The 23,303-nt window shown below is 39.4% G+C and overlaps 1 protein-coding gene across 4 annotated transcripts in view; it reads left to right on the top strand.

Moving 5' to 3' along the window:
- Positions 1-23,303, top strand: part of PLCB1 (phospholipase C beta 1) — a 370,006-nt gene that overhangs the window by 265,921 nt on the left and 80,782 nt on the right. For all 4 annotated transcript variants that reach the window (XM_065630670.1, XM_065630673.1, XM_065630671.1 and 1 more), the window contains 9 exons: positions 4,557-4,641; positions 5,134-5,311; positions 11,519-11,589; positions 12,189-12,285; positions 15,961-16,045; positions 17,122-17,246; positions 18,251-18,405; positions 20,153-20,317; positions 22,180-22,279. In XM_065630670.1, the coding sequence (XP_065486742.1) occupies positions 4,557-4,641; positions 5,134-5,311; positions 11,519-11,589; positions 12,189-12,285; positions 15,961-16,045; positions 17,122-17,246; positions 18,251-18,405; positions 20,153-20,317; positions 22,180-22,279 (1,061 nt within the window). The remainder of the gene's footprint in view (positions 1-4,556; positions 4,642-5,133; positions 5,312-11,518; positions 11,590-12,188; positions 12,286-15,960; positions 16,046-17,121; positions 17,247-18,250; positions 18,406-20,152; positions 20,318-22,179; positions 22,280-23,303) is intronic.

The raw sequence follows: 23,303 nt of genomic DNA, 5'->3' as shown, positions 1-23,303 counted from the left end.
TTCAGCTATTCCAGGGTGATCTGTTCTATTTTAGGAAAGTAAAGAAGTAAAATATGTATAAAATAAACTCCTGTCAGATGTAAGTTATGTACAGAAGTGGCTTAAAACTATAAGATGAAACACTAAAAATTAAAGGTGGTATGATACTGCAGGAATACGTCAAAAAGGGAACAGGGTTACTGCTGCATTACACTGATCTTCACCATTTGCCACACAGAAACCATTGGACCTTTCTCTCCAGAAAACTCCAGTCATGGAATAATGAATTCCTTCCAAGTGTATTGTTTGGTGTCCTTTTCCACACACTGCTATGACATAGGTTTTTAGCAAAGCAAGTCCGCAAAGACAATATCAAGTGTTTTCTTTCTGAGGCTTTATTGCTATTTGTTATTTTCTGCCACAGTAAATCACCAGATTAATGTGTATGACTTCTGATTTTGCTTCAGATGAAAATAATTTCTAGTTATTTTACCAACTGCTACAATTATCCCTTCATTTCCTCACTAGTTGCTAGAGAAATCTGCAATTAGTCATGCCACTCACAGGAACCTTCATTTCATGGAATGCTCCTTTTGTGTTTTTGCTTAGTTGGAATGTTGTTTTTCTCCTAGATCTTAAAGATGGACTTTGCCCTAAGTCTTAACAAAAAATGTGAGATGTTTTTATTGAATTGCTGTCAAACAAGTCCTCTGACATCAGTTCCTACTTTAGGGTGACCAAATTTTTCTTCTGATCTTCAAGTTACAAGAGTCGGTTTTCACGTGTGAAATGCTGGTCCTGCTCAAATCACTGGAAATTTTGGCATTGGCTTAAACAGAAACATGGTTTTAGCCTGTGTTCTGTATTCGTGGCTTTAAACAAACGGAGATTTTCAGAGGCAAATAAATTGTACAACACCACTATAGATGTGACAGTGTTCATCTCCACTGGACAAAAAATACAATTTTTCTTCCTTCTGGTTTATGTCCATGAGAATATTTTTGACGCTTTTTGTCCTACCTAGGGAACAAATCATTCATTAGCACATAATGTTAATCATCTCACTTTGCTTTCTTTCAATTTTTTTTCTAGAATGACTCCTCTCTAATATCTTTACAGCATATGAAGAATTTTCATTTGCTTTACTATTCCTCCACTGTTGTATATTCATTCTTGCCCGTTTCTATTCAATAAAAAGTTTAGGAAAAGAGGCAAGCATATAACTTTTAGTATATAAAATATTGTGTATGCCATTATTTATATTGAAGTTAAAACATGCATACTGAAAAAAGACAGTACTAAGAAAAGATGTGGTTCTATCAAGAAACAGAAAAGTGCCCTGAAAATGTTGAAAAGACCTCCAGAAGACCTTGACGTTTGAAATTGGGCTTGCAAGAAGATAAGCAATCTGCAAATCTGAAAGCAGACACTATAATTAGAACTCCACTGATGACATAGCAAAAAGGTTAAGTGATCCTTGAGCAGTATCCATATAAGATTGCTTCCAAGATTACATTTAATTACAGTTATTCATATTGCTGGTTTCTTGCTGGAATTGTTATTTCAAATATTAACAGTATTTTTATCGCTTTTTCTTCCTGCACTTTAAATTATTTTAGACTTTTCTGGGAAGCACCTGTGCCTTTGTTTTATGCAGAAGTATCTCTGCAGAAGTGGTGATGATAATATAATGTCAGGAGCAGTAGTTGTGCAGTAGTGCCAAAGATTGACCTTCATAATAGACATAATACAAACACAGTAAAACAAAATACAAGCAATGCAGAATGGCAATGAAAACATTTCCTAACACTCTTTATATTTCCATATCTCCAGGTATCATGTTCCCACTTTATCTTCCCTTGCCCTGGAACATTTTGGGGATATATATAATTAGTCTATGTGCTACCCACCTGTGTCTCCACAGAGAAAATCATAAAGCAGATAAAGTCAGCTCTTTTGAGGCAATCAATTTTCATTACAATACCTGAATGCTGAGAGAATTTCTAATAACACTAGATGTGGACCAGGAAATACCTGGTTTTTTTGTTCCATAGCATGTAGAAAAGCTGGTACTTCAGTCTGCTCTGGTTCATAATTTTGAAAGAAGGGAGAATAAAAAGAAAGCGATATTCCAACTTCTAAAATACTATAACAGTAACACATAATCTATATTGTTACTAATGATCTATCTCTTGAAACAAAAAATATATGTATATATTTGAGAGAGAGAGAGAACACAAAAAATATCACTCGGTTGAATGCTGGTGCTCCTAAATATTCTTTATTCCCTCTTTGGAGCTTTTCAAAATACCTGTACGTATAGTCGTATAGTCCAGTTCACAAAGACAGGTAATTTTGTAATGTCAAGGTTTTCCTACTTAGGCCTTGTCTACTACTGCAAGATTATTTTTTTAGTATTAAAAAGCGTTAAGTTTTTCGCATAATTTTCCTTTTCCTTCTTTCTGCCTCTGGGATGCAGTGACATTGGAATTTATAGGCTAAACCAAAATAATATTGCATTCCGTTTTTCTCTTTTGCAAAAATGAAAGTTCTCATTGTACGCTATTTGAGGTAAATATCATTAAACACAGAAGATCAGAAGAATTAGCTCTAGTTGTGGCGATAGTTTGCAATTTATTAGGTTAAACTCTTGCATATTTTTTTTGGATTCCTATTCAGAGTACTTTTTGGAGTTGATGTGGCCTTTTAAAAATAATGATGCCACATCTAATTACTACAATTTCAATAATTGTGCTCTTTTGATTCAAGGAAATGTCCTTTGAACTTTCTGGAGCCTAAGAGCATGGGTCTATTCTAAATATACACTGGTGGAGAAGACTGAAATAAAATTCACTGTACTGACCCCTAGACTTAGAGCAAATACATGGTCTGTTTGCTTGCTAGAGTGAGATGTCTTTATTTTCCGTGGTAGCTGGTGATTAGAAATAGCTAACGTGCTGTCGTAGCCTGAACCATTCATCCCATCACCTCCTCCCTTGTGGGTTCTTAGTTCCACTGCCTCGCTTGTGTTCATCTTCGTTTTCCATCCTCAGCTAAAAGTAGCTCTTAGCTTTTTTTGCAGAATTGGCCGCACGCAAAAGAACGCGTTAATGGAACGCTGTGCTGATTTGAACTGCATGCAGCACTTGTGTAGCTTTATGGAATGATTTAAATTCTCCTTGCAATATGTTTTGTCAATGCCTGAGCTAATGACTACTTCACCTTGTATCTGCTTCAAGGGACATCCAGAATGCTGAGCTCGGGGAAAATACATTTTCTGATTCAAATGCCACCCAGCCTTTATCTCAGCTCTGCTTTGGCCTTGCTGACCCCAGCACAGCTCCGGTGCCAGGAGCTCAGTTGGTCGCTGATGACAAAGTAGACACAGCGGTGGTTGGGTTGTACTCTTAGTTTGCAAGAGAAAAATAAGCACTCCTTTTTTTTTTTTCCTATATACCCGGCTCTATCTTGCCATGAAAAATAGCTCCATGGTAACATAACTGCTTATACTGTTCATGTATCTTCTGTGATATGCAGATCATAATTAACAGTAGTTGAGGAAGTTATATTAAGCAATATAAACCTGTCCTTTGATCAAGACTTCTCAACAGAGTATCAAAAAAGGAAGCTTTCAAAGATACCCAAGCTCAGATGTTACAGATTTTAAATAGGCACATATTACAAAAATACACAGTAGTCTAAAATTAGAGAGTGACTGTAGCACTGAGTTGCATTTTAAGATGATTTGAGTAATATTTCTGAGCAGTATAACCTGTCTTCAGTCCTAAAACTCACATCACTGATGTGCAGGAATTATTTTATTCTCTGGTTACACTTTGGGAAAGTTCATTGTAAGTAGAGTTTACTGAGGTTCAATTTACTTCTAGAGGACGTCACGAAAACCACTGAAGTAATTTACTGTCTAATTTTAAATGAAATTTAGAATTTGTTTTTGAAAAAGGAATCTGATGCAGCTTTGGTGGTCTCGAGCCCCAGGTCATGTCACCTGCCCCTTCTTCTGTGTGGTTGTGCCCTGTAGACACATTGAGCAGTGTTAATGGAGACACCGACACAGGAGACGGTTCTCTGTGTTACTGGTTTGGGACTTATGCCTTAGGTATGACAAAAAGAGAAAGAAACCCAGTTGGGGGCAGGGGTGAGAGGAATGCCTGGCGTGTGTATAAAGTAACATAAGGAGGAAAATACTTAAACTTTGAATAAAACAGTTGCTTGAAAGAGGCAAGTTCATGTAATGGTTATTTTCCAAAAGGTAACAACTGACAGCTTCATTTTTTAATTTTCTACTAAGTGCATGGGAAAATATACCTCAATGTTAAAATTTCAGTTTCACTATTATTCAATTGACTAATGCCTTTACTTTCATGTATGATCCTTTTGATAAGCTCTATCAGAGGAATCAGAATAATTGCATTATATATCTAGGTCTCTCTGAAAAATTCACAGCAATTGTATCAGAAAATTATATCTAGTTCAGGGATATTAGATATTCCATTACTGCTGCTTTCACTCTGTAGCATTAACAGGAATCATTTATTTCTTTCTTTTCTCTCCTTTAGCCCTAAACAACAGGCAAAAATGGCAGAGTACTGCAGATTAATATTTGGAGATGCACTGCTTATGGATCCATTGGAAAAATACCCGGTAATATGGTTTGGTATTTATCAGATCACAAATACCTTTGTGAATTTTTATTGAAGTGTTTCAGTTCTGTGTCATTCTTCATATACAGCCTTTCAAAACAGAGTCTGCAGGAGGGGTTAAACAACGTGAGCTGTTGGTGACCTAAGCATATAATTTGTGATGCAGAGATTGTTCTGATACAGTGAATTGTAATCTTCTAAATGCAACTGATTCTCATAGCTGCCATTTTATAATGTGGTCTTTCATATTTGAACTAATACTTATTTCGATTATTACTGTAGACATTTCATAAGGCATTTTTCTTTTCTTCTTAAGTGCCCTCAGTAGCCCAGTTTCATTTAATGTTGAGATTACCTCTAGTGCAAAATACGTTCCATTTTAACAGGGCATATAGAGGTTACAAAATTATCTTGCACCATGTGGGCCCTAAGAAATTGCCATAAGCTCGTTTCTTTTGTTGTGGTAAGAAATTTCTCTTCCTTTTTCTTCCAGCTTGAACCTGGTGTTCCTCTTCCAAGCCCCATGGATTTAATGTACAAAATTCTGGTGAAGAATAAAAAGAAGTCACATAAGTCTGCAGATGGAAGTGCAAAAAAGAAGCTCTCGGAGCAAGCTTCCAACACATGCAGCGATACTTCTAGTATGTTTGAACCTTCCTCCCCTGGAGCAGGTATGAATTGATTCTACAAATCTATTTCTTCCTAAAACACAAGTGCTTAATTGCAGCTATAATCCAATCCTTTTACATTGCTCTAGTAAGGTGCACAAGCGTGGGTCTTACTCAGGAGGAAACAACGCTAGGTGTCGTTGATTCGGGAGTCTGAGAAGGCTCGCGGCTGAGGATCACTGACAGAGTGACCTGAAATTCAGTGATGTGTACTAATATTTATCTGCGCTGCTTTGGAAGCAGAGTGAGCTGCCATTTCCTCCACCCTTAGGTGCCTTTCCTGTGTGCCCAAGCTCAATTCCAAATAGAAATGTTTTTCATGTTGTCTCCGAGATGTTCCTACCATTTGGTGCCCTTTCGGACTTAACCTATTGCACAGGAGAACTGCAGTGGTTCTACAGTGTCTGAAGTTTTCGGGTAACTGTGGATGAGATATCTGCTCCTCAACCTGCCATTGTCTTGCATTAGTTGGGAGCAGGTCACAGGCCTCTACGCAAAGTGCTATGAAGACGTTCTTCTGTTCTAGAGACAGCAACAGGCAAAAATAATACTGCAAACAAGTACTTGTTACCATCAGAAATTGTAGGGAATATAGCCAATGAAAAACAATGTATTACATTGGGCTTGTTCATTAGTAGCAGCATTTTTAAAATTAGAAATGAAAACGAAAAGTTACTATAATTTAGTGCATATATTCTGGTAATGTCTATGGGATCTGCGAGGGACCATTGTGAGTGTTGGTGTGCAAAACTTAGTAAGAGATTGTCTTTGTCCTGAAGAGCTTAAAACCTGACTAGGAAAGACAAAGGGAAGCACAGAGAAAAAGATGAAGGATTTGCTCTGAAGCACAGGAGCAGATTTGCAGCAGGACAAACAACAAAATCTGCACATCCCAATTCCCAGCCCAGTGCCTGTTCCTTACACCAGAATTTCTTCTTCCTATTAAGACTGAAATTTTACATTGCTAAGGGCGTTGACATTTATGCCCCAGCAGCAGAAACCTTATAGAGCAAATTGAAAGTCTACTGGTATATAAGTTCATTACCATTTGCCATTAAAAAACTGTTTTCCATTGTTTGTAATTTTTTATAAACTCTGATTAACTGAGCTGAAAATTTTCATGCTGGCAATTTGCCTCAAGTTGAATTAAAAAATAGAATAAATCCTGCTCTGTTTGTGGATAACATTGTTTATCCTATAAGAAGCAATGAAGGAGTTTTCAACCATTGCGTTAAGAACCTTCCAAAAGGGCATGCTTTGGAGCAGGACCTGGATTTCAAAGGAAGATTCATCCTGGTGTCAGGAATGATTTAATACTGTGTTCTTGATTTGCTGTAGATGAATCCCAAGCAACAGAAAAATAAGCGTGTGTATGCCAACTGACTCCTTTCCAACACTTGAAATCAACCCTGGTTTCCTAACTCTACATTTTTGTTAGCAGCACATAGTGAGAACTTGGTGGCAAAGGGTATGTCTCTTGCTGTATGATTTCTTCTGAGTGCCTGATCTGCGTAGAGGGTAACAGGTTTGTCTTTCAGGAGCCTCTCTATGAGCTTTTATAGGAAAAGACCTGGGCTATGAATGTAGATGTTGATGATGATGCAAGGCAGGGGGTCAGTCCAATAATAGGGTGTGTAATTTTACAAATTAACTGTGAATATTATGTCTGTATTCCCTATATAACAACCTCTGTTAACTGGAGATTGCGAAGATAAACACTTACAAATTAGAAAGTGCTAGAGCTGAGATGGCAAAATTGATGTGGTCTCTTAGTTCATCTGTGACTGCCAAAATAAATTACTTGTAATCCTTCTGTCAGCCATTGTTTCTCCTTGAGGACATATGCCTCTTTTGGAAAATGCAGTTAGTCGATATTTCTTCCTCTCTCTGTCATTCGATACTTGATCGTAGATCTGGCATCGTCATCTTGCAGTGCATTTCTGTGGGGGTATCCAGGCTCCATATGAGCACTTGACAAACAGCAGTGAATTTATCTGAACAATACCTGTGGGACGTGAAATAATACTAAGCCAATTTTATCTAAGGACAGCCAAGTCTGAGAGGGCTTAAGAGCAGTTTAGGAGTAATTGACAAGGAACATCCAGGATCTGATCTTTTTAAGAAGACTTTGAATTTTTAAGTATTCAGAGCGCAGCTCCGGAGGTTTCAGCTACAGCTACGAGCACACTGCATTTCTGGAAATCAGACCCCAGATTTCTGTCTGTGAATGCTAAAAAAAAAAAAAAAAATATTAACCATTTCGTAAGGCCGCTGTGGCAAGACCCCACGAGGAGCGTGGTTCCACAGGGCAGTGATCAACAGTCCCCATGACACCCTTCTTTTAACCGCCTCATTCCTTATGTGCATCTCGTATCAGCAGCGTGTATTGCTGGAGCACTGCAAGCATCAGGCTCCTCTATACCCAGTACTAATTACTTTCTGGAGCATGAGCAGAGTAATGCAATTGAAGACTCACTAAAGGGAACCTAATTCTTAACATTTCTTAACATTGTTTCAGTACTCCAACCTTAATATAATTTTTACATTTGGCAAGTTGGGCATATTATTCAAATAACCCTATTGTATTGTATAGCTCCTATAAGATTTATTGCTGATCTCCAGGAGAAAGTTGTGCTGATTTAGCCTTCTTGAGATTTTAAATTAGTTTTTTCACAGCAGTGCAAAAAATATGGAGATTCATACTTCAGCTGACAGCAAGTGTCACTGTGTCTCACACTGCGTGAGGTCAGATTTAAACCCAAATAAACCACTCCTTTGATCTGTTTATAAAGCATACTGTGTGAAAGCTGGGTGGTGGTGATATAGTAGTGATAATTAAAAACAAAACAAAACAAAACAGAATGGCTTGCAAGATATTCATGAAAGTGATGCAAAAAGTAGCTTCAATAGGGTATAATATCTGTCAGTGGCAAAAGCTTTCTCTAAAGGTACAGCAAAGCTGGCAAAGCAGAAAAAGAATTTTTGAGATAACATTTGTGAGGTAGATTGCCATTTTGGTAAACAAGCATCTGGGACCTGGCTGTTTTAGCAGAATGAACAGACACAAGCAAGATTTTCAAAGAAGTTAGATTACACTGCAAAAAGAACAGTGGCAGTTCAGCAGGTACATGCATTGTACCAACACTAGGCCTATACTGGAAATAACCAAAACTTGTTAATTGAACAGTATTTAAATTTTCAAGTAGATTGTTAATTCCTCACTAATAGGATGACATTTTTGTCAGAGTAGTGATTGCTGCAAGGGGAGAGTCGCAGGAAGAAAGAGAGGGCAGAATTGCCTCCATGATTTCATGATGACTAAATAGAAAGCTGGATAACAAGTTGTAGGCTTGGTGTGTGCAAATGCGTTGGTACATTGGTGCTGCCTGCCAGCTGAGGCCATGGCCCACTGTTACGAAGTACACTGTTTTAGCAAACTGAATAAAGTTCATTTTTTCCTTTTTAAAAACCAGCAAGTGCTGATGGTACAGCCTGTGGAAAAAACAAAAGGTGATTTCTCTCCCCAAGATGCTGATGGGTGCCTAAATGTTACAGAGCTAACAAGCTGCGCCAGCAAGTACCACATTTATAATCCATACTGGCTGTTATTTTAAAGGAGTCTGCGAAAGCAGATTACCAAATTTTTCTGCATTTCAAGCAATGTATAACCTTTAGTTTCATTAGGTTTTCAATATCTGTCACGCTGCTGAGGCATGGTGAGAATGCATAATATTTAGCTCTCTGCTTCCTCAACCTGTGGTAACAGGGATTTGGCTTGTCATTGCCAGCTCTCCTCTCCTAATCATCTTCCATTCAGTGTTACTGGGTTGAACCCCTCAACCCATCAGTTGGGATTCAGCCTCCTTTGTCCACTTCTCATGTTGCCCAATGAGCATTTTTATTCCTTCCTCACGCTGCCCCTCTCACTAGGGGCAACTCCTTGAAAACATCCTTGAAACTGCCCCATTACTCCACCAAGAAGTTTCCCGTGCTCTTCTGCCTATAAGCATTTGACAGTATCTGCATTATAAGTTACCTGTTGTGGCAGGGAGCAAAATATTTTCATTTCTTGATGTTCCTCTGTCCATGGGCAAGCTCTTCTCATATGTGGAGGGCAAGCCCTTGGAGCAGGGCTCTCCATTTTCACTGTATTTGTATGCCACATAGCTTGGAGGGGTCCTGTCCTGACCTGGGTTTGTAGTCCCACCTAAATGCAAATAATAATTATGCCATTACAGGTCCTTTAGACAAGCTCACACGTACGTACTAGACTTGACCTGCAGCACAGCTACATATCCCAGCCCACGTGCATTTATCATACACAGCATCTGTGCCCTTCTGGGAAGGGGTAAGAGTGATGGCACAGGGCTGATCTCACCGCTGCTGCAGGAGGGTGAGCGTGAAGGTGTCCACAGCACAGACATCTCCTCAGTCTGGCCAAGGTTTGCTCTGACTTTGTGTCCCAGCAGTGTAACGGGAAAAGAAGGTTGGGTTTGAGCGTAGGACCATGCTGCTGGGTGAAAGGCAATGCAGATGTAGTCATAACTTTCTGAAATACTGATTTTTATTGTGCGTTTGCAATCCTGTGTATTATTTGTCCTGGTTTTGCTGTCTGATGCAGAACTTGAAAATGAGATCTAATCTCCTTGGGAGTTTTCTTGTTAAATATTTTTAAATAAATGAATAATGTGTTGCGTACTTTCCTCCCTGGACACTTCTAGCAAGAACAAGCTATCATCTACCTGGTATCCGAGCAGTGCAAGCTGGCTGTGTCTGCCCATGTCCCCCTTTTTGTGGACTATGCGAAGTGTTACTTCGTCAGTCTGGTTAAATCAGTTGAGAGCTTCCCATCCAGAGACTGTCACTGCAAATCCTGGGAGAGCTTGGCCAGCTCTTCACAATGTGTTGAGGTTCCCTGAGCCATCCCTTGAGCCTGTTGAGCAATCATGTTATTTTCTTCAATGAAATGTTCATGAATAAAAGCCTGACATTTCAACATCTGCATCTGGAAGGAGGCGCAGCCTGGGTAGTCATCATTTGGTTGTGAAAGGCACACTCATTATTTAAATCATATGTGCTCTCCATGTTCACAAGGGACCCACTGGGCATGATTCAATCCTGCTGGAACAAAGAGGAGTTTCTTTATTGACTCAGTGGGCTTTGGATTAGATCCTAAATTGACAGGAGGAACCAAGACCATTCTCTGGAGAGTATGGGAATGCTGCACAGTGGTTAGATTTTTGTGCTGCCAAAATAAAATTGCCACTGCTGAAAGAAAGCTGAAAGGTTTGTGGAATAAAATCTTAAGGGAGCATTGTCAGTCTTACAGGTGTGGATAGGTGACTGCAGTGGAAGTTAAACCTTCTTTTCCGGAGTCGTCTTAAGTTACACGGTGTATAGTTTTTGACAGCCAAACCCACGGGAGAAGTTACAAAAGAGAAAGATAAGATTGATATTCCTTAATGGTTTAATTTCTGGTGCAAACAAATCAAAATATTTTGGAGGGGAGGGGAGGCATTCCTTAATTAACAATAAAGAATGTGTCTTGCCTATAGGAATTTGATGAGTACACCACAATTGGGAACAAGGCATAAAATGTGTTTTATTTGGTCCCATTTACTCCATCAGTACGTTTTCGGGGAAAGGATGAGCCTCCTGCTTCTTCTTCACATTATTTGGTTCGCACTGCCCTCAGCCGGTGTGTCTGAGCTGTGCCAGCAGCAAGGCTCACCTCACTGAGATTGAAGTCCAGCTGATGCTGAATCTCATCCATTTTCATGCACAGTTTCTTCACTGAAGGTTATGCAGGGATCCCGCAACAGAGAGGGAGTATGAGCTCACATCTCAAACCCCAGGGCTGTGCCACAAGCATGAGAACATTTCTTCAGAGTCATTTGTGATACTGTTCCTGCACACTGTACACACTGTGCACACCACGATGCTCTTTCCCTAGTGCCTGTGATTTCTAAACACTGGGCATCCAGCAGCTGCAAAGGAAGAGCTTTTGTTTGTTTGGACAGCAAGAAGTGATCAATGCTGAGGATGGATTAATCTTTCAAGACAGTATATTTGATTTGTGCAGTGACAAAAAGCACATGTAGAATGTAGTCTTCTTTAAGCAGTGCTATTTGCACATCTTTCTCGAATTTACCGCTGGTGTTTGTAACTATTGCTTCAGCCAGTAATTATCTTCTGCTTAAAACTTTTCAGGAGAAGCAGAGATTGAGAGCGATGATGATGATGACTATGATGATGACTGTAAAAAGTCGTCGATGGATGAAGTAAGGGTGTAGATATGTTTTATGGTGGTGGGTCGGTTCCAGCAGTTGCGGGTTGGCTTGTGTTACAAGGACTGGGACTACCATCTAGTGGAGAAAGGGCGGCAAAACACTGGGAAACACAACAACAACTTTCTGAAGTTGGTTGTTAATTGGTTCAGAAGCACATCTTTGCTTTGTTTATTTATATTTTCATTTACTGAAGAATAAGAATTAATAGCACCACAGCTAATCTGTTTTAGACAACTGCTTGTAGTGTATTTAGCATTGTTGGTAGAAAAACTTGACATCAAAAACTTGTTATTTATCAGACAGTACTGATAAATGTGCTCAGCACTATGCATGTGTAAAGGTAATTCAGTCCCATCCCTAGGAGGCACATAAAAAGCATGAATACAGCAGCAGCTTAATTAAACATTGACATTTCATAGCAAATTTTCTTCTTTACTTTGTGAAGTTCCCTGTGTGAGGCATTGACTTCACTAAACCGGGATCAATGAAAGATATTACAGTTGATAGAAAACTGGGCTTTAGTTATTGATGGCCTCTGCTGGCCACCGTCAACAGATCAAAACTGCAGCATCTTCCCTTCTCTGTCCTAGGGTACTGCTGGAAGTGAGGCTATGGCCACAGAAGAGATGTCTAACCTGGTGAACTACATTCAGCCTGTGAAGTTTGAGTCTTTTGAAGTGTCAAAAAGTAAGTAAGCTAAGCATGAGCAACATCTTATACTGGAAATTACCTCGCAAGTGTTTGAAAGGAAGTTCTGGAGAAATGCTACTTGGCTTCCTCTCAGTTAGATACAGGCACGCGGACAGAAAATGTTCCCTTGGTATCCAGCCAAATAAATCCATATTTACTTTGAAACCTGCATTAGTCTAAATATCAACCTTTATCAACAGTAAGCATGGTGCCATTTCAAAAACATTTTTGAAAATGTTGTACTTACGTTGTCTTTGTTGTCCATGACCGAAGAGTTAAATTAAGCAGTTTGAGAAAGGTGGTCGTAAATATTCCTTCAGGTTGAGCAAGTGCTTTATAGTTTGTCTCTGCTACTTTTATAGAGGATTGAGTGTAAGCAGAGTCCGCCCTTCCCTGTATGCAGATTCACTCGTTCCTGCCTCTGTGTGTTGTATAGAAAAGGCCATAATTTCATCCCCTGCTGGCTTTTACAGAAGGTGCCTTGCTAGGAACGCACTCGGTGGCATCCTCAATAAACACTGCAGCATCTTTTCCTTTCTTGGTGCAGAACCCCCTACTGTTTGCCTGCCCTTTTTCACTTTGTTTTGACAAGTTGCAATGTGCTCTTGGAGGTTTTTAGTTAAAGAAGTGTGTAGCATTTGAATTTTTTATGGGTTTGTGGAGGCCTTGGCAGAGGACAGGTAATTGTTGCCTAAGTCCATTTCTGTATACAGGATTTTTGCATTTACTCATTGTGAATAATAAGCATATAAGAAGGTATCTACCTGTACATTTCTATGCAGGTATTTATACAGATGTACACACGAGCATTCACAAAATCATGCGGAGAGGTATGCTTGTTCCCTATAGTGTAGTGTCCCTTTGGATGTTTGTAATCTCCTCTAGCTCTAATGAGAATTACAAGAACGCAGTGGGAAGGAGATATTCCTTCTGGAAAGGGAGCCATGTGAATCCTAGCAGGGCAAGCTGTTGCAGCTGATATAAAATCGTCTTGTGTAGATTTCTTCTGTTCACATGCCTGTGCCTTTCCGAGTGCCATCTTTTGTGAAGAACTGCAGACGTCCAGGTTTTTTATCCTAAATCTTGATGTGACCTTTGATCAGTCATACTGTTTCCATGAACTCATAAAGTTAAGGGATTAGTATGTCTGGTCTTTGTGTCAAAAAAAAACCCCATCGTGTGGTAAATGTGCCCAGTTTGTTAAAGCAGTGGCCTTATGTGGTAAATGTGGCTGAGCTGAATAAAGAAGGAATTAAATGAGGATTGTTTTTCCATTTGCTGCCTATCTAGTTGTTGCCCAAATTTTATTTTTGTTCACCTGACTTCATTTCCCTAAGTGTAGAGTTCCAAAATTGGTTTTCATACAGTTTCATTTTTTCAGTGTTATCACAGTTTTCTAATTTAACATTTTCTAATTCAGAATTTGTTTTTATTTGTGATCCTGGCTTCCATAGTAATAACAGCACCTCACTGTTTCTGTCGTTTACACATTACGGAAGTGCATTTTCTGGTCTTAAATCCAACTTGTTAGCAGAAATGTTGAAAAACACTGGATCTATAACCGTCCCCTGATTGTTCTGACTAGATATGTTCCCTTTCTCTGACAGCAAGTAGCTATAACTGTAATTTCTCAAGTTTTTCAGGTAGTTTTTCAGCGAGTTTTTGTCCACTCAATGGTGACGTCCTTCTGATAAGATAGCACAGTGTAATGTATCACAAGAGAGAAATGTGTCTCCTACGTGGTGTTTTCTTCAAAGAGCAGTTTTCTTAATCCTCTCCAAATACTACAAGAAAATAATTGTTCTTATTTTAATTAGGAGTTTGATTAAGTCCTGGACATTTAGTAACCAAGACATTTAACAGCTGCCAGTTCTGGTTTCCTACAGATGCTCTGCTTCAAGTTAAGGCTGAGAGATACAGTATATTACTACAACAAATTCCAGCACCTATATTCTAAATAGAATAAAACCACTGTACATGTGTTGGTAGTGCTTTCCCATTAGTAAGGAGGAAGGATGAAGTAAGATTAATCTCAGTGCCTTAATGTGGAGGTGAGATGGCTGGAATAGAGTCTGGAGAAAGCGAGGAGATTGCTTGTTGGGAAGGGAGTGGGAGGAGAGCAGCCTCTAGGGAATCTTTTGCCATTAGGAGGTAACAACTATGAATAATGGCAGTAGAGTGATGGTTGCTAATTAGAATTAGGCAACACAATAAAGTCTGAGTCTCAGCCCTCCTAGAGGGGGAGAATTGCTTTTGGAACTCTACCGTCATCCTCTGACTCTTCAGCATACACTGAGAACAGTTTGTAGTTCACAAACTGGCAGCACATTCTCCTCTCATGTTGGCCCAATCTAGTTCCTCACTTCTTTGGATCCACTGCTTCCTTTTTGGCTTCCCATAAGGGAAGCGCCCACCTGTTTCTGTCCTACTTCTCTCTGCAAGACAAGTGCTTTTCTTCAGTTTTATCCCTCTCCTGCAGCTTCGCAGTTTGACTTCAAGGAGCCAGCCAGACTGGCCTCCTGGCCATCCCTCAATTACTGCAGCACATTTGCTTCAAAAATGGGATGACGGCAAGCCTTTTCTCTGCTTTATTGTTTGTTTTCAGTAAAGCGATGAGGCTGAGAGTTCATGCTTCAGCACAGGCGCTGTTTCTCTCATTTTTAAAGAGAGCAGTGCTGAGATATCTAATGGATATTACCTCCCAGCTCTAGGCAATCTACACAGCTGATTGTGATAAATTGGCAAGCTGTGATTTTACAGATATCCTTATCTTTTGTGCAAAAGTGTAAAGGAAAATATACTGATGCTAGAAGGGTCTTGCCTTAGGCTCTCTGGTACAGCATGTCACATGGTTACATTGAAGAGCTGTGCACACATCAGGCAAAGGTGAGTAACAAATGATAAATTAATATTCAGTCCCACTGAGTTACAAGCTTAGGAGGAGCTTTTCATCACTGTCAGGTCAGAAAGTTTGACCAAATTAAAGAGGTCATAGAAGCTCCACATCAGTCCAGGGTTAGGTCTGAAGACCTGCTGGGACACAGGAGGGTGCCTTCAGGCTCGATTAGATAGCGATGTTTCCATGACTGTTTGAGACAGATGTGACCTTACTCTGATATACTGAAGATAACGAGAACCGCTGTAGGCGCAGCTAGTGCATTGCTTAGTTTAATCTGATACGGGCATTAGTTATTATAGCTTAAACTTGGCTAAGAGCCCTTGCATCTGCCTGCAAAGACAATCTGGAGATCCAGCAGGGCCCTCTGCGTTCCCCACAAAAGCTGGCGTATTGCCTCTGCAGCTCACCTGTGAGCTTTGGGCTCTACCTCTCAAATATATCAACAAGGTATTTTGCAAGCAAATATGAGAGATTGCTGCCTGTGCACCGAATTTCTGTTGCCGGCAGCTGGAACAGCAGCAATCTCAGGCAGTACCAATGCCCTTAATTTGGGCAGCACTCCTGCAAGTTCAGACCAAGCCCTTGAGTACCTTCAGAGTGAGCTCGCTGCTGTCAGCGAACAATCGTGTACATAAATTCTTAGAGATCAAGATGGTGAACAGTCGATGGGGTAAGGGGACTGGGACTAAACCCGTAGTTTTCAGCTCATGTATCACATATGATTTCATGCTCTCTAATGTGTCGTTGTTTTTATTTCCCCTTTAAACTTTCAGAACGCAACAAAAGTTTTGAAATGTCTTCCTTTGTGGAAACCAAAGGGCTTGAGCAACTTACGAAGTCTCCCGTGGAATTTGTGGAGTATCCTTGAATTTCAGAAAGCTGCTTTCTTAGCCTTTCTATATCTGAGATCTGTTGCAGGGCTTTATTGAAATTTGGAGACAGGAGCTGGGGAAATAGGGAACCCAAATGAAATTTGTAGATTTGACTATCTTCCTGGATAAATTAATTGGCCTGAGTTCTGAGGAGTTAATTTAGAAGCTGACATGAGTCCTTGTCCTGTGGGCTAGGACTAGAGGGAGTAGGTGTAAACTACATATTGAAGACCTCTTACTTTGTATTCTCGTTGTTGAATTTATCATCGTATATGAGGTGGTATGAGTTATGGTGAGCAAATAGTCAAAATGTGACTGACAGTTTTTTGCAAAGTCCCACGAACGAGCTTGCTTTCCCATCATACCTCTAGTTCTAAGAGCACTGAGCTGGTTTATTGCCACACAATTTTTTTTCTTTGGTGTTTTTTTTTTTTTTAATAACTTTAAAAGAAAAACTAAGGAGCATTCTGTTTAGACCTTTTGATGTTTCTCTATGTCTCTCATCATGGCTGCAGTTAAGAATGAATGGTCAAGATAAAAAAGTGCCTTAAAGAAGATTAATGGAATGCTATTTCCACAGATAACCTGCAGCATGTTCTCATCTCTGAGATTTGTAGACTCAGCTGTAAGAAGTGCACACTCATCATTTCCGTCTGATGCTTATTCCAGAAAAGCACTTTTTAACTGAGCATCTCTCCCTCACCAGAGTAAGATTTGTTGTTTACAGCTATTTGGCCTCTATAAATGCAATCTTAGGAAACTCCCAAATTAGTAACTGTAATGATAAATGGAATGTTATGAGTGCTTTTTAATGCATATGCTTATGCTATTTCCCTGCTTTTTCTGAGTAGTCTGTACAGGAACAAACAGCACCTTTAGATACCCTGTATTTATCATGTCTCCTACAAAACTGTGGACCTCTAGAAGTGTTATGGTTGCAGAAATTCAATAAGGAACCCACTGTCATTCTGTAAAGATCACCTGCATTCAAATATTGCAGTTGCACTTCCCCGCAAAGTGATTTTTGTCACAGGTACTATATCTTAACTACTCACCGTTTAGATACAACAAAATGCAGCTAAGCCGAATTTACCCAAAGGGAACACGTGTAGATTCTTCGAACTACATGCCACAAGTCTTTTGGAATGCTGGCTGCCAAATGGTTGCTCTTAACTTCCAAACTGTAGGTAAGTTATGCTGGTCTCTAGATTTTGTAAGTTGTACCTTACCACTTCCCTCCTACATTTTCCGATTCATAGGTAGGAAAGGCTTTATGCATCAAAAGATGTCTAGTGATTGAATGTTACTACAGAGCTGTTAATTAACGTTTTTAACACCATTTTGTTTTTTAACTAGGAATATTTGTAATTACCATGCCGTAGCTAGTGTAATACACATACGTAATGCCCTCCATATTGTCATCATTTGTAAGTGGTTACCATTGAGCAGCATTTCAGATCTGGCAGGAGTTTTTTTTCCCGTGTCTTACAAAATCTCAGTATTTCAAGGCATAAGGTACTTAGCAAATTCCACTTTAAAAATGAGTGTTTAAGAAACAAAGACTTTTGGGCTCTTAGATGCACAAGTTGCTTTTGAAATACGTGTTGTCTTCCAAGGCTATGTCTGTTCTGAGACATAAGTATTTCCATCTATTGCATCTCAGGATGTATCCCAGCCATGATCTGCCTCTGGGCACGTGGTACCATGGTATCATTCCCTTCTTCCTTTCCAATCATGCCCATGTATAAACCGCCTTTCCATGGAAAGCAAATGCCTATGCAGGCTGGGAGTCTGCAGAGTAATAAAAACCTTTTTGAGCCAGTTTCAACCAAGTATCATGTATCCAGTGTCTTATGTTATAAGGGGTTAGAAACTTATGTACTCTGCTGAGTCAAGTACCACAGTGAAACACGGAGGGACTCAAAACCTAAGCATCAAGGCTTCTTTTAAAATCTGAAAATGTTATCTATTGAGTAATCTCTGAAAGATGTCTTATGGATGACTTTTTCTTGTCAAAAGAATCCAAGAGAGTGGCTGTGATCACATCTGAAACCTCTTTTAACAAGCAACAGTGTGCGATAAATAGCTGTTTACATCACAGTCGGTTTGAAATTACAATAAATAGTGTTATTGCTTTTTTACGTTGTTATCTAACCAGAATGTTATTCTTATCAATATTTTTAACACCTAGATTTGTCTATGCAAATTAACATGGGAATGTACGAGTACAATGGCAAAAGCGGATACAGGTTAAAGCCAGAATTCATGAGAAGACCAGACAAACACTTTGATCCATTTACTGAAAGCATAGTGGATGGAATAGTAGCTAACACCTTGTCTGTCAAGGTATGTGTGCTGCTGGTAAAACTGCGCTTGTGACAATGTTAGAGCATAGATATATTTTTGTTATGCAGTGGCCTAGTGAATGACCATACTAACTCAGAAAAAATAAAATGCATTTCATTTTATGGAGCGATATTTCATTTTTAAATTGCAGGGTATCTTCTACCTCACATTTCCTATTGTAGAATAAATAAATGTATTTTTATTTGTATGTATTCTTTTCCATAGAAGTAGTTGGGAAGCGAATGGATTCAAGAGTACTTTGGCTGTGTTTTTAGTAACAAAGAGCTGAATTTAAAACACGCTGTTATAAAGTGGTAGCTTGCACTGGAATGGCTAGAGCAGTACACTGTGTAATAGAAATAAATTTTCTGGTTCCCTATAAGTTCTCCAGCAGAACTGTGAAACCATAATGTCAGCTGCAATTCATTGCTAGCTTGCTTTTCTTCATTCCTTTTTAAGGGCTTCTAATGAAGTTCAAGGCCCACTAGGAATCTCCAAATTGAAGACTAGAGGGATAGATTGCATTGGCTCTGACAGGATGATGAATTTATATATTTGGTATATCTCTAGTTATAAAAACATAAACTTTCTGAAATCCTGTTATTCCTTTAATGGACTTGTCCATTAGAACAGTGTCCGTATTATAGAACCCACCTCCAAAATATCCTCCTGTTTTCTTTTAGAGAAAGCAAGTATTTCCTCTCAGGCTGCAGACACAAGCGTAGCAGAGCAGTGCTGGGAGGAATATGAATAAAGGAATAACCTGATGACATGCATGGTAAAAAAAAAAAAAAAAAAGACTGTGTGGCAATGACCTTTTGTGGTGACCTATAATCATGGAAGCTTTCAGGTCCCACTGCGGATTTAGCGGCACTTTCTTCTGTGATTTAAGTAAATGGAGGTGGAAATCATTCAGTAGCTCTTAGGAGATGCACAGCGTTTTTAACGGGAGTGAGCATCCAGGAGCCGTCACAAGCCAGCTGCTTCTGCCTGCTTGGTGAAGACTCTCCTGGTTATACTGTCATTGCTTATACAAGATGCAGTTGAGAATGGATTCAGATTTGCTTTAGGCAAGCCTGAATTTGTTAAGGTACAGTGACACTGCTACATATTCCTGTGCCAATTTATTTTCTGAAGTAATTGCAGACTTTAACTTTTTAAAGCTGAGAGTTGTGTTTCCTATTAAATATAGTAACTAGAAAAGACCAGCTATTTTATCATCGTTTTGTTTTCATAGTGAAACTTCTCACCCACTGTGAGGAGCCTTTATTAGGATACCGACTTTTTACCTTGTTTTCTCCCTCGCAGTTAAAAGCAAGTGTAGTTTCTCTACTACTTAAACCTCTTTCCTTCCAGCATTTTTTGAACCAGTTGTTGCAACTGGATAGAGTTTTGAGAGTTCTCAAAGGTGCTGTGTTGTGGAAATAGGCAGCCCAATTGAGGAATGAGATCCAAACAACTGTTCCTGCTGAGGGAAGGGCAGCAGCATGATCTCAACCACATTATTACTCATAGGGGAATTCAGGACCACGGGGTCACAGGAAATCAGGCCTCATAAGTTGCTTCTTTTCTTTGTCTGCAATGTTAAACAGTGTTTTTTAGTTTATCGTGGGTTTGTGTTTGTTTTGTTTTTATTTTAAATGCATACTCTCTGGTCATTAATGAGAATTAATCATCTGCATTTCAGCCAGTCATTTCCTAATCCACCGAAGTGGTCTCTAGTGATCTTCCTTTATTTTGGTTTTAGATAATTTCAGGTCAGTTTCTTTCCGATAAAAAAGTCGGTACCTATGTAGAAGTGGACATGTTTGGCCTGCCTGTGGATACAAGAAGAAAAGCTTTGAAGACCAAGACCTCTCAAGGCAATGCAGTTAATCCCATCTGGGAAGAGGAAACCATAGTGTTTAAGAAGGTCAGTGTAACACTTGCTTCCCAAACATTCATTGTGCTTATAACTGTCCAGGAGAGTAATCCTGTTGACTAGTAAAACTTTGCATTTGTTAGAAAGAAGATAAAGAGATTACAAATTGTTCTTTCTTGAACTGTTTATTGTTAACCACTTGTGGTGTAATTTTGCTACTCTAGTCATGCCAGCTTCTACTAAAATAAAGGAGTTTGAAGTCGCCTCGATTCTTTCACTGACACAGCTGGAAAGAACAGGCCTGTTGACAGACTTATCTGCGTGGCACGGTGCAGTGCTGTGCTATGAATGAGCAAGCACAGACCCCAGAGCAGTTTCACTGAGTTTTGCCTTGGCTGAAGAGCCCTACTGCAAAGCAGATCCTGTTAACCTGCGAGCAAGATGATGTGAATACAGCTATAACAATCTGGCTGTCCAAGCTAACACGTCCAAAGCAATCTGTTATCTCTGCTTAGCACTAGATTGTGCCGTATAAGTACAGCCTAGGTCATGAAACCACATAAATCCCATCTGCTTGAAATGAGACGGAGGCTCCTGCATTACTCATGCAATTTGAACAATATTACTCAGACTCAATTCTCTAAACTCTGAGGGAGCAGAAAATACTGAGCGTGTTTTGGGATTGTGCAATGTGGATCTTTTTTTGTGCTTCACGATATACTTGGCAGCCAGTTCTCCAGCAGGATTTCTGGGTTTTGCTTATTGGCTACTGTGGTTAGATGGATCCTGAGTCCAGGTGTTTGTAAAACAATTTCTATCCTATTTCTCTAGGCAAATGTAGTTCACAGAGATGTTTATACAACTGGTGCTTGCAGCCCTGCTTTCTAGGGAGTACAGCCCTTTTCCCTGAATATTTGGCCTTCTGAATGACTTTCCTTTGGCAGCCTGCCAGCTCTTGAGTTTGGAAACATCACTAGCATTTTTCTTCTGTAATGAACTTCTAATTAGTGTACTTCATTTCTCTATTTAGTTAACGATCGTGCCTGACTGTCTCTATGCTCAGAGAAGCATAGATTACTATTTTTAGTAATCTTGAAAATAAATTGGAGAAACTGTTTTTGATTGTTGTTTTGTTTGGGGTTTTTTTTTGTTTCTTTCATTTTCTAGATAAATTTTAGCATATGTTCTGAAGAAATGCAAATATGTGCCCATGTTAAAAATATGTGTATTTGTATGTATATTTGCATTAAGTAAGAAAATGAGGTTAATTATGCTATACATTTTTTAAAGTAATATTAAAGATTCCTAACATAGTAGGGTAGTTTAAGTAACCATTTTTTGATATCTTGTTTTCTTTTTTTCACGGTTTGACCTTCTTTCTTATGTAGTGCCAAGAAAGCATCCAATGCTAGTAAACATCCTGTCTGATTAAATGTCTTTAGCCCAGCCAGTGAGTGTGCACTGAAGAATCCTACTGGGGTTGACATGGTTCATGGAATTCATACATTCACACTCTGCAAAACAAGTTGAGTTGCTAGTTGAGTTTTCCACACTAACGTGCCGTTCAGTGGCTTTTTTCAGAAGTAAGTAATCCCACTGGCACAAACACAAAGAAGAAAAAAAAAACAACAAAAAACATGTCAGGGCTGTGAGTAATAAACAGAGAACAAAGTGGCATTCAAGTGTGATAGGAGTTGAGCTGCCAAAGTCTCTTTTATCATAGTGAAAATGTACGGTCAAATTGCTGGATTCAACATACTATGCACACGTCCCACGTCAAGTTTCTTGATTGAAAAATGTTTCCGTGAGAGTGTAGCTGAACTTTCTTTTTCTGTCTGTTATACAGCCTGTGTCTGGAAGGAGCTGTTTCATTCAGTGCAGAAAGTTAATAATGCAGCAATATTGCCTTCTAGGTTGTTTTGCCTTCCCTGGCATGTCTGAGGCTAGCAGTGTATGAAGAAGGAGGGAAATTTATTGGTCATCGGATATTACCAGTCTCAGCAATTCGACCAGGTAAACTTTTTTCTCCATTGAGATGGATGTTGTGTAGCGAAAAGAAGCAGCAATCCAGAATCCCAGTGCTGTAAATCAGCAGAAACTCTCCAGATTTATAGCAACTGGGGATTTGAATAATCTTTCTCAACTTTGACAAGGAAAATACCATATTTCCCCAGAAATGTAAATTTGTAATGAGGCAGGAAAACCAACAGAATTAAGCATCAGAGGCGTGGCTGGTACTTACTGGTCTCCAGTAGATCAATTGCATGGTCACAGTTTTATGCTAAAAAGTGCAATTGTACACTTCTAAGAGGAAAGAGGGCAGCAACAGCCAATTTTGATGTCATCTTTGTGAGAATGGGAGATTGCTGGGAATTAAAGCAAAATGTACTGCTCTAATGTAATTTTTACGTGCATGCAAGGGCCGACCTATATGCAAGCTGTTGTATCTCTGCAAAACCTTTAAATCAGCCCAAAATTGCTTTCATCTTTATTGCTGAAAATTTTAAAAAAATCATTACTGGCCTTTTCTAAATCATATAATTATTTCTATTATAATTAGTGGCCACTTAACTGCAAACTGTCTTGTGCAACAACTCAGCCCTTATTTTCCAGGCCAGAGACTTGTTAGAGATGATGTTTCAGAGCAGTGACATTGGCATTTTGAGCAAGAGAAGCGTTTGACTTCAGCGCCAGCTTTTCCAGGGAGGGGAGGGAAGGGGAGGAATCTAAATTAGGCCAAGCATATGGGCCATAAACATGCTCCCAGCTTCACTCACACTGGAAAAGAAAGAATATCTATGTCTACTCTGTACCTTATCTAGGCAGTCCCAGCAGTAGCACAAAGCTTACATGTCCCTGTAATCTAACAGTTGTTGTCCATATTATCCCTGGAGACCTGATATCAGGTAATGTATAGATCAGATCCTTCCTCTTCTCTCTCTTCTTTCTTCTCTCTTTCTCCTACCCTGCTCTTGGCCATGCAACCCTGGCCATTCTGTTGTGCCACCTCTGCCAATCTCCATACCTTTTTTTTGTG

Source organism: Caloenas nicobarica, chromosome 3 (assembly GCF_036013445.1).
Source record: "Caloenas nicobarica isolate bCalNic1 chromosome 3, bCalNic1.hap1, whole genome shotgun sequence".
Lineage (NCBI taxonomy): Eukaryota > Metazoa > Chordata > Aves > Columbiformes > Columbidae > Caloenas > Caloenas nicobarica.
The sequence above is the reverse complement of the archived record's forward strand: the minus strand, read 5'-3'. Positions and strand labels throughout refer to the sequence as shown.